This window comes from Siniperca chuatsi, linkage group LG1 (genome assembly GCF_020085105.1).
Source record: "Siniperca chuatsi isolate FFG_IHB_CAS linkage group LG1, ASM2008510v1, whole genome shotgun sequence".
Lineage (NCBI taxonomy): Eukaryota > Metazoa > Chordata > Actinopteri > Centrarchiformes > Sinipercidae > Siniperca > Siniperca chuatsi.
This window is the reverse complement of record NC_058042.1, coordinates 9,731,995-9,742,861: the sequence shown is the minus strand read 5'-3', so window position 1 is coordinate 9,742,861 and position 10,867 is coordinate 9,731,995. Positions and strand designations below refer to the sequence as shown.

The 10,867-nt window shown below is 40.9% G+C and overlaps 2 protein-coding genes across 4 annotated transcripts in view; one reads left to right on the top strand and one right to left on the bottom strand.

The window, feature by feature from the left end:
• Positions 1 to 246: 246 nt before the first annotated feature.
• dut (deoxyuridine triphosphatase) lies at positions 247 to 3,247 on the top strand. Of its 3 annotated transcripts, none has more exons than XM_044192065.1 (7): positions 247 to 469; positions 1,176 to 1,332; positions 1,594 to 1,685; positions 1,861 to 1,905; positions 2,022 to 2,096; positions 2,700 to 2,770; positions 3,100 to 3,247. In XM_044192065.1, the coding sequence occupies exons 1-7, from the start codon at positions 355 to 357 to the stop codon at positions 3,154 to 3,156; spliced, it is 612 nt and encodes a 203-aa protein (XP_044048000.1). In that variant the 5' UTR covers positions 247 to 354; the 3' UTR covers positions 3,157 to 3,247. The 3 variants fall into 3 exon arrangements, with proteins under 3 accessions (XP_044048000.1, XP_044048187.1, XP_044048089.1); XM_044192252.1 differs by lacking the exon at positions 247 to 469 and adding an exon at positions 485 to 656; XM_044192154.1 differs by lacking the exon at positions 247 to 469 and having other exon boundaries at positions 685 to 1,332.
• A 345-nt stretch (positions 3,248 to 3,592) lies between these two features.
• The window catches only part of fbn1 (fibrillin 1), a 61,221-nt gene continuing 53,946 nt past the window's right edge, over positions 3,593 to 10,867 (bottom strand). Inside the window, exons 58-66 of the mRNA XM_044190563.1 lie at positions 10,599 to 10,805; positions 9,869 to 9,994; positions 9,493 to 9,615; positions 8,696 to 8,812; positions 7,098 to 7,226; positions 6,884 to 7,003; positions 5,959 to 6,190; positions 5,698 to 5,881; positions 3,593 to 5,192 (exon numbers count right to left, since the gene is read on the bottom strand). Of these exons, the coding sequence (XP_044046498.1) occupies positions 4,806 to 5,192; positions 5,698 to 5,881; positions 5,959 to 6,190; positions 6,884 to 7,003; positions 7,098 to 7,226; positions 8,696 to 8,812; positions 9,493 to 9,615; positions 9,869 to 9,994; positions 10,599 to 10,805 (1,625 nt within the window). The 3' untranslated portion in view covers positions 3,593 to 4,805. The remainder of the gene's footprint in view (positions 5,193 to 5,697; positions 5,882 to 5,958; positions 6,191 to 6,883; positions 7,004 to 7,097; positions 7,227 to 8,695; positions 8,813 to 9,492; positions 9,616 to 9,868; positions 9,995 to 10,598; positions 10,806 to 10,867) is intronic.

Sequence of the window (10,867 nt, the reverse complement as noted above, 5' to 3'; positions counted from 1 at the left end):
ATGCAACCACACATGTTTTGTATTTATAGAATTTTACTATCCATATTTTGTAAAAGGAATAAATACCAAATGAGTAGCTTGTTATCGAAGTATCGATCCGCCCATCCCTACCAAACAGAATGGGTTGCAAGTCAATATGACGTAGAATAGATACATTTAAATTATTTCTATCTACATTTCTATCCAAATAAATGTTTTTGTTTAACATTGGAGTCAGCCATAATCTGTTGAAGAGTGAGGAGCTGTATGACAGGGGGAGGAGGAGGAGGTGCAGTGCTGCTGAATGCAATCAGCTGCTGAGAGGACGTTAGCGCTTAGTTAGCTGTTAGCTTGCAGACGACTGTAGCAAACAATATGACACGAATGTTCCTAAGGCTAAGGGATCTTCAGCCACAATGCTCTTCGATTGTTGATGCTGCTTCGCGTGTCTTAGGAAGGGGATTTCATATTCAGATCACTCAAAACAAAGGCAAGCAAGAAATTAGAATGGATAACGTTTCCATTAGCAACATGTCAAGTGCTTATTGACGTTAGCTTTGCTAGCCTGCCTAGCATTTTGTAATGGGCCGCTTTAATTTTAGTATGTTGCAATATAACTTGTCTGTCGTGTACTGAACGCGTACAGAAAACCAACACCGTCTGTTCTGATGCAATGCGTAAGTAAAGGGAGGCTTAATATTCACCAAATATTTTCTTGTGCTTTAATTATATATTTTTATATTGGAGATTACTGGTGTTTGTCATTAACTCTCGCGAGAACTTGTTTTCGTAGAGCAACGTAGTGACGAAATTGTTGCCATGGTTACAGTGCATACATACTTTTTTTGCCCATTTATTTATTAAAATGTTTCGCTCCCAATGAATTTAATGACAGTTCTGTAGCAACTTATATAAGCTATTGGAGGTATTTCCACTACGTTTTGCGGTGCATAATAAAGTATCTGTTTGACCTTACGTGATTTTGAGGAGGGGCTAATTTGGCGCAACTTCTAGCGCGGGAAATTCGTTTCAAATACTAGGACCGCCAAGAAACTGCAGCAGAAGCTTGTGGGGGTTTAAGCTTGCAGAGGCTGTAGTGCTCTTGCTTAGTAAATACTTAGTCTTTAGTCCGCATAAATTCTTCAGTGTACTATCGGTTTTTAACTGTGAAAACTTTGCCAACATGCCCGTCCTAGAAGTTAGAGATGCTTCTGCAATTTCCCCATCAAAGAGGGCAAGGACAGAAACAAAGCCTGCAGAGGAAAGACCTGTCCTCAAATTTGCTAAACTTTCTGAGCATGCCACGAAACCTACCAGAGGTTCAGCTAAAGCAGCGGGATATGATCTCTACAGGTTGGTTATACTTTAAAATTGTTTGGGTTAACTAATGACAATGTGAGCAGCTTTTAAGTTTTTAATACCGTTACTGTTTATTTTAACAGAAGTTGTAACGACTCGATACAAGCTTGTTTGTAAAATCAAATTCTGAATTTAACATCAAATGTTTCTGACCTCCTACAGAGGTTGAATCTACTTACTAAACGTCGCCCTGACGTCTGTCATGAATATAGTGCCATGTAAACCAGCTAACCTTAATTCTCTAAATTTAAACAGTGCATATGATTACTCCATTGGTCCTATGGATAAGGCCATTGTGAAGACAGACATCCAGATAGCAGTTCCACATGGCTGCTATGGGAGAGTGGGTGAGTTCAGATAAAATGCTGCAACTCTGGCATTACAAGTTTTGCCTCCTGTGACCACAGACTGTTAAGTTTTGCTCAGTGCATGTGAATTCACACTAGCATTTTCTGTTCTGGTGGATTTTGTTATACCAGTTGCAAAACAACAGGCCATAACTGTCTTCTCCCCCTCCCCCAGCACCGAGATCTGGACTGGCAGCAAAAAACTTCATTGATGTTGGTGGTTAGTCTTTACCTACTCAACTTCCATATTATGACAATCCATGTGAGCAGGTAATATTTTAACCCTTGCCATGCCAGCCATTTTAATTTCTCTAATGTCTCTTATGTTCTCCTCAGCTGGAGTTGTAGATGAAGACTATAGAGGAAATGTGGGAGTTGTGCTCTTCAACTTCAGCAAGGACACATTTGAAGGTGAGTCATGGTATCAATAAAAAGCATCATTACCTTTTTTGTTGTTGTTGTTTTTTACCAAAGGTACCAACAATACTTGAACTAGCTTTTAATAGAAAGGGTGAGGCATAATGTTCATGCTTCTTGTTGAGCACAATTGAAACTGAAGTGAAAATCTTCACCCTAGTTTAGTGGTATTCACTTTACCAACAGGCAAAGTGTCATTCACTGTAAGCATAACGTGGAGTATATATCTGCCCCATGGGTTATCAGATTCAGTTGTTTGCTAGCAAATATCACTAAAGTCAAAATATGTACATATAGCAGAATTAATGAGGTAATTGCATCTCTAATAATAAAACTACATATAAGCTGCCTACTGTGTAAATTATTGTCTCAATTTAGGAGAACACCAAACTGGCAAAAGTAATCAGAAAATAAACATTTGACTGTTTCCTTTTACCTCTAAATTAATGAGTAGAATTTAATAATACAAGGAATTTGTACAGATCATACATATATAAAGACTAAAGATTGTGAAGAAATGAGAATCTTTTTATAAACAGTCTATTTTACAGATATATTAATTTATGTATTGTCATCTCCTTCTGTTCCTCTTCCCAGTGAAAAAGGGTGACAGAGTTGCTCAGCTGGTGTGTGAGAGGATCTGCTACCCAGATCTAGAGGAGGAAAAGGTAAATTGCAAGTTTGAGAAAATATATAAAAAAATAACACTCCGTTGCCAGCGTATTAGGTACACCTAGTAATGCAATCTCATACAACAGTCCTGCAATAAATTCTACCTACCTAATAAGTGTTCTATTATTTTGTTACTATTAAGTTTTAGCTAGGTTTACCAAATAAACTGGCAACTGAATGTACTTGTTAATATAAAATACTTGTGCAAACATTATCAGATTTTCCATTGGATGTGTGGCTTGACTGCAGTAGGTTTTATTTCATGTATATGTCATCACATTAGTTTTAATCATTAAATCAAAAAAATGCATGGCTGTTCTTTCAGACACTTGATGAGACGGAGCGTGGTGCTGGAGGGTTTGGATCAACAGGACGAAACTGAAAGCTCCAAATATAATTTGGAGTGGCGATGTATATGTTGAAAATATATATATATATGTGGATTAGGTGTTAAATAAAATTCTTTTTTTGTACTTTGGAGAGTCTGGTGTCTTTACTGGGACTGTCATCCCACATGTTCTTTAACAACAGTTTTGAGTTATGGCTGATTAACTCCTCAACAAAGTTAGTCTTCAAACTCTCCACATGGGGGCAGTGCAGGACAAGAATTGCATCTCAGCCAACAAATGTTAAACTCAGCTCCATGACTGATTCCATTGGGGTAATGTGAGTTTCTGTAGCTAAAACACTAAAATCATGTTGCACTTTAGTTGCGTTACAACTAAAGAGGCATATTTATCATGAAGCTAGCAGCTGGCTGTTGAACTTAGTTACATTAGTGATTCAAACTGGATAAAGGGGAAAAGCACAGCAGTGAATACATATACACCAAAAATGTTTTTATTGTGAATTTACAACTAAACCCTCACTGATGTGAACATAGAACACAGACTGGTCCGTGGCAATGCAGCACTGATTGTACTTGTGAGAGAATGTGTGGCCACGAAGACCTCAGTGCATAATCATGAAGGCCCAGGTTTGGCATCATCAATGTGTGTTGTGTGTGCAGATGTGTGTATGTATACACAGTTTACAAAGGAAGTAGTTGGTCATTATAAGCACCATTACAAACCCCTCTATTCCAGGGGCTTCCTCTAGTTTACAAATGCTTCATAGATTAAAAGTGGCATCGATTATTACAGTATAAACACAATTTACATGTAGTATAGAGGAGCAGACAGGCTATGAAGCTAGCTGTTACTGTTGCAAAGACATGAAATCTTCAGAATGGCCGATGGGATTGTATCTCGTTGACTACAGAGTTTTGTATAGTAGTACAGTGCATTCAGAAGTCTATGTGGTTGTGTTGCCAGCACCAGTAAATATGAATTATTCTAGTCAGTAGGAAAGATGGAAAAGCATAGTTTTAAATATGCAGTAGGAGTCATTCAAGCTCAGACATGGCTACATCTCAATAGTCCATAGTGGGTTCCTTTCCTCTCCTAACCATTCTCATATTCTTTTTTTCATCTTCACTCCATGAAAATTAATATCTGGGGAAGGAGAAATGTTTACTTTCATGTATCCAGGTTTGTTCAGTCATTTACCTGAGGGGAGGAAATGAATTTATTGCAGACTATTGGGACTCACCCTTTCCTCCACCTAAGCTGAGTTCTAAAAACTCAGCCTTTAGAGCTTTCTGCAGTCCACATGCCCTTCTAAGTGGCACCTGATTCCACATATCATTATACAACATTAAACCCTACACACCCTCAATAGTGCTTTACACACAGCTAATGTTGTGTGTCAGGGCAATATGCTCTTCATTTGACTGAACTCTTTCATACTGCCTCATTCAGCTGGTATTTTCCACAGACATTGTATCTATGATATGTAGAATCATCTTTGGCAATCAAATGACGCAGTCCCTCCCCCTCTCTTTGGTGGCGAGCCCTTCTCCCTGTTGGAGCAAGTAGAAGTTGCCCCTAACCACTGATCCAGAGTCAGAGATGTTTGGCCTTTTGGGAAGTGTGAGCCTGACAATGGATTAGCAGCTGCCGGCAACATCTGCCTGTCTCAGTCTTGTGATGGTTAATGGAGGATGATCTGCACCCTCATCTTCAGTATGTCTCCCAGCTGTCCTGTGAGGTAGTCTTTATCATGTCGATCCTCCAGCTCAGCCAGCTCCTTCTTCCTGTAGAGGGGCATACTGCTGATCTGAAGGTGGTATGCCCCTGGGGGGAGGGCCTTCTTCTTGCTCAGATGCAGGTAGCTGACGCCCTCTCTCTGGTTGATCTTGAAGTAGCCTTCTTCATTCCCGTAGTCGATACTGTACCGCACATGGTCAGTGAGGGTGGATAAGGCCGGGGTGAACTCAAGGATGTGGTCACGGTTGCTCAGGTCCTTGATGTTCAGGTGGAACTGTAGGGTGTCCTCGATGTCCACGCTGGCCAGACTGACCATGTCCTTCTCGGTCAGCTGCAGAAAGAAAACGTGGTCCAACTGAATTTAGTGGATATATGACATGTGACTTACAGTTTGTTTTCTGTCATTAATCAAGAGAGGCAAAAGGACATGGTGTAATAAAAGTACATACAAGCTGTTGCAAGAATTTTAGCAATAGTGAGGTATTGAGTCCCGTCGATGCACCCCCTACCACCCTCAGAAAATTTGGACCGGAAACCAAAGATCATTTTTTGATTACTTGGATTTTTCATATTTTATTTGTTCAGTTAACTGTTCATGTTGGGAAATAAAATGTATCAAAACTATAAATGAACATCTAAATGCCTTCCCCACACAGCCAGGAATACAATTCAGGGGGATAAATGCTGAAGCCTTTATTTCGTTTTTAATTGTTGAATGTTAAGTCCCCTCAGGTCGATAAAACCCTCAAGTTCCCCTAAAAAATACAGAGGACATGGCCTCAGCATCCTCAGTGGTAGCCACAGCCCTGCATACTACATAGAGACAGACAGATTACCTGGATGTCTTCCAGAGGTTCCTCCTGTGTTGAGTTGGTGCTGCGACGTTTGCGGCCCTTCTTGGGATAGCCGTTGATCTTACATTCATAGCAGGCCTCAGGAGACAGAGAATTATCATCCACCTCACCTCCCTGTCCAACACTGGAGCTGCCACTAGTAAAGCCCAGACCTGTGACACAGTGCCTGAAACAAAGACAAAGCCATCAGTCAACTAGAAACATCTACAGACAGCTTTCACACACAGCGATTCACTCACGTACCCTTGTCCTGCGCGGAAGTATCCTGGTGGACATCCACAGAGGTAGCCCCCGTCTGTGTTTGAGCAGCCAAACTTGCATGGGTTCTGGCTGGTGGAGCACTCGTTGACGTCTGTGCAGCCTCCGCCCGTCTGCTCATAGTTGAAGCCAGTGGGGCAGAGGCAGCGGAAGCTCCCCAGGGTGTTGTGGCATGACGCTCCCCCGCAGATCTGGCTGTTCAGACACTCGTTCTCATCTGGTTCACAGGAAGTTGATGCAAAGTAAACAAACAAGAGGTCATTCCAGTTGAAGGATACAAACAAAGCTGGGAAAGTCTGCCATGAAAGTTGTAAATATGTGGAGAGATTGAAGCTAAAAATAGAGGTTCAACTAACAAAAGCTTGTTATTTTGGGTTATACAGAGGCACACATACACTGTACCACACAATTACTTTAATTTCTAATTATTTTATGTACTTGTGGCACCATCCTCATTTTTTGCGTTTGTTTTTTTCTCCCTACTTCAATAGGCCACCTATACACGATATTTTAGCCTCTCAGGGTCTCTTTTGTCACCCTCATAGTTTGTATTTTCATCTCTTTTTATTAATTAAGTGTGAATATATAATAAACAAATTGTAGATCCTTTTTAGGGTTGTAAATAGGATATTGAGCATTTAGTTTTAACATAACATTTGCTTTTCTCATGACTGTAAGGGAAGTAAGGGAAGGGTTGAACTTCCAGAGGAAAGGAAAAACATTTTAGACATGTTTATATTTTAAGAGTGGCAGGAAAGAGGTGAAGGATGGATAACTTGTTTTAAAAAGGTTCCAGGTCGGACTCTACCCACAACATCAAGGCTGCATGATACTTTGGCAGTCATCAGGATGCCCCAAAAGGAAAGAATTTGTATATTTGCTGATAAAAAGAAAAAGTGGTATTACTCACCCACACACTGGTTCCACTGGTAGTGCTGCAGGTAGCCTTGTGGACAGCTGCACCTGTATCCACCCACTAAGTTCTGACAGCCATGCTGACACCTGTGGATACCATCACACTCATCCATATCTGTCAGGGACAAACACACAACAAAACTACTGTAAGAGCCTATTTTCTGTAATGAATCAGCTGATACTGAGGTTAGTATCAATTGTTTTCAGACCTTCACAGGTTTGTGCATTGGGATCTAATGAGAATCCCCGCTGGCACTCGCAATTGAAGCTCCCTGGAGTGTTCTGGCAGACACCATTGGAGCCGCACAGATTGGGGTCTGTTGAACATTCATTGTTGTCTACACAGAGAGGAGGGAAGGTTCAGACCAGGGTAAAACAGGAAACATGATATAAAGGCTGATTATAACCGTGATTTGGACACGCTGAGTCTTTTTAAAATTCATGGAGAGTCAAAATTGGTCTCGAAAAATAGGGAAGGTCACCATGGACTGTTGGTACAAATTATCTCACAGTCTACAGAGGTTTAGCAATAAAATATCTCACCTACTGATTTAATCTCAGACCAGAAGAGGTAATCACAAACATTTGAGTTATGAGTGTTTGACGAAATAATCTAAACTTAACATCCACTTACAAGCTTTTCCCAGAGGAAAAAGGCTAGTAAAGTGAGCCTTGAGTCAAGATTATTTTGTCAAACATCACAAACATTTTTGACTGCTGTGACTGGAATCTATACAAATCTGAACACAGTCATGTAGTTTCAGCTATTTAGCAACTAAGATCAAAGCGGAAAAGGCTGTAATCTCTTAATGTCAGCTGTTAAATGTGTGATCCTGGGTCTTTTCACAGTCGGTTGAGATTTTAAAAGTCTTCTAATGTGTTCCCAGCTTTACATCTTTGTTTGCTGAACAGTCAACATGTGGGACATAGTGCTCAAAAGCATAGAGGGAAGGTCTATTTTCCCTAAGCACTACCTGGCAATCCAAATATGGATTTCAAACTAGTAATGCTTTAAAGAAAGAAACATTATTATACTGGAATAGGACACATTTCTTTACAGCAGCATCTTGGAGGAGCAGATGTATTGAAAGGGATGAGAAAGTCTTACATACAGTATTTACGATATGTCTGGAAGAGTGTTCAGTTCAAAAAACAATCTTTCTGGCCTGCCCTGAAGGAGTTTGGGGTTCAGCATCCTACACTTAAGCACATCATCAGTAATTACTGAGGTATGATATGAACAAGTGTTTTATGTCACACCCATGTTTCTCCAAGCTCCTTACTCCTAAATTAATAACACACCCTCACCTACTGTATGGTATTTGTCTGGGGTTATTCCTATAGTCAAAACTGAGGGTTCCCTGTCTCTGATTTGATGTGAGGTCATGGGAGCTGCTTTATGGTCTGGAAAAAAAATCTTGTGGTAGTCATGGCAATCTACTGAAAAATTCCATAACAAAGCATTGCTAAGCTGCCATGACTCCAAACCAGTCCAGCCTAATAAGATCAGTGTGATATCAGTCCATTAACTCTGAACAAGAGTTAGTAAGGGATAGACAAGCGGGTGCTACAGGGGTCTTTTATAAGCTGGGCTGGAAGATACTATAAGAAATGACACTGTGAAAGAACAAATAGAGTGTGCGTATAACAGGGTGAATGATATGAGAGTGGAGTCTGAATTTGTTTAAGTGTTATAACACCATGTACTATTCTTTTTCGGAATGCACAGATAGATGTATAAAGATCATTTCTAATTACAAAATACTGTAATGTGCAGTATATCTATATTCTGCATGTGTGTATTTACCAATGCAGGCAGTATGATGCTGGGTGAAGCCAGGAGGACATTTGCAGGTGAACCCTCCAATGGTGTTAACACATAAGAACTGACAGTTATGCTGTTTGGTCGAACACTCATCCAGATCTGAAAAAGAGGAGAAGTTGTACAACATAAAATCATCATAAAAAACTGCTTGGTAGTTTACATAGTGCATTTAAGATGCTGTGAGTGGAGCTGTGTCAGATCACTGCATGTACTACTGCATGGGGGCTGCTGTTTTCAGTGAGTCAAATTCCAGTCCTTCTACAGTCACTGACCTACAAATGAACTGCAAATGAATCAGACACCGGAAACACGAAGGGGGACTGTAGAGGGGGAAACTAAAGCTATGGTAAATAAAGATGAAAGAGGCCCTAAAAATCTGAACACCATGTGCACACTTGTTTAGACTCACAAACAAGACTGATAAACAGAGACACTACCAGATGCATTGTGTCACAGGCCCTAACCACGTTCGTGAACAAGCACGTATAAGACACACCAGACCAAATGGAGCATCTTGAGCACAACACTGGCAGAGGGCCTGGCCCACTCAGCATTACAGTGGCTTTAACCTGGAAACTAAGTCAAGCAAGAATTTCAACTTAAACTTTATTGTCCCCAGGGGGATATTTGTCTCACAGCCAAGTACCTGCTACTGGTCACTACAAGAGCAACACCCTCTTTCCAAGAGCATGCAAATGAAATCAACTGAAGAGCACTGGGCTGAATGTGGGCTACTCTTGAATATTTAGAGGCTCTGTTTTGCTGTGTGTGTGTATCACCTCTGCAGCTCTTTCCATCTTCCTGTAGGATGTATCCGCGTGGGCAGGAACAGAGGTAGCCTCCCTCTGTGTTCTTACAGATGAAGTTACAAGGCTTTGGTGCCTGTATGCACTCATCCACATCTAGAGGGAGAGGGTGAGACAGAAAGAGTGAGAGACAGAGAGAGAGAGTTTGATCCTGTAGCCAGAAATTCCATAAGGGGAGATGATGAGACAGACAGACTCAGGCTGCATATTTTAGAGGAGTGTGTGGGCATTCCACCCACGTAGTTTCGGCTCTTTACTAGACAGCAGGAATGAGAATGAGAACGGGAGGTAGGCATGGTAGGAAAAGAGTCAATAAAGTGTAAGTGCTGGAGGTGAAATTAAGCCTTACCCACACACAGTGTGCTGCTGATGTCAGTAGTATAGCCAGGTTTGCAGATGCAGCTATAGGAGCCCAAAGTGTTGATACACTGACCATTCTTGCACAAGTTCCCCATTACACGGCACTCATCAATATCTGGACAGAAACAAGAAAAGTTAGCTTCAGATAAACTTATCACAACTGAATTACCAGTCAGTTGCCTGAGTAGGAAGAACAGTGTATGCTCTAAATCTTGGTTCCTTTCAGAGAACAATCCGCCAATAACTGAATTTTAATAGTGAATATATTGTTCTACCCATTTAGTTATGTATCAGTGTCAAGAATAAAAGTACTGATTTTTACTGGCAAAGTAAAAATCAATGCTTTGCAACAGATACAATTTTAATGATGTTAACTTGTTGTCTTCTGGGTTTGATCCGCTAATTACCATAGCTAATAAATGCAATGCTTTTCTGCAGGAGAGTTTTAAATCTTGGATGCGGTAGCCTCCATGAAAACCAAGACATTTTTTCAAAATTAATCAAGCTTTCTACTGCAAGTTACTGAAATTAATAGAAACCAGTGGTTGCCTGGCAGGGTGGAGGAAATCTGTCTAACAACACACTTTTTAACTCAAAATACTGTTAGAGAAAGATCCACACTCGTTAACTGTAGAAAATGTGCAGCAGACTGTTGATTGATTCTCACTTCGTCACAGTGATATTTTATTTAAACTCAAGTCTCCTCAGCTGCAAGATACCTCTGCCATCAGTGGTGTACCCAGGTCCCAGAGGACACATCTTCTTGTACTGAGTGGTCCCGGGCAGGGGGCAGAGCTCACAGTTGGTGCCCCAGCCTCTGCCTCCATCACAGCAACACTCTGACTTGGTCACCAAGTTCCTGTTACTAGAAGTCATCTGACACAGAGTGGTCAGAACTTCAGTAAAACAGAAGCCTTCGCGGTTATCTGGAGGGTGGGCGAGACAGAGAAAGAAACGTGAGAGCGAGAGAAACAGACAAGCAGATAAA

Coding starts and splice junctions, on each gene's coding strand:
- dut (XM_044192065.1), top strand. CDS start 355: ATGACACGAATGTTCCTAAGGCTAAGGGATCTTCAGCCACAATGCTCT. Junction 1,333..1,593: donor GCGGGATATGATCTCTACAG/GTTGGTTATACT, acceptor AAATTTAAACAG/TGCATATGATTACTCCATTG. Junction 1,906..2,021: donor AAACTTCATTGATGTTGGTG/GTTAGTCTTTAC, acceptor TGTTCTCCTCAG/CTGGAGTTGTAGATGAAGAC.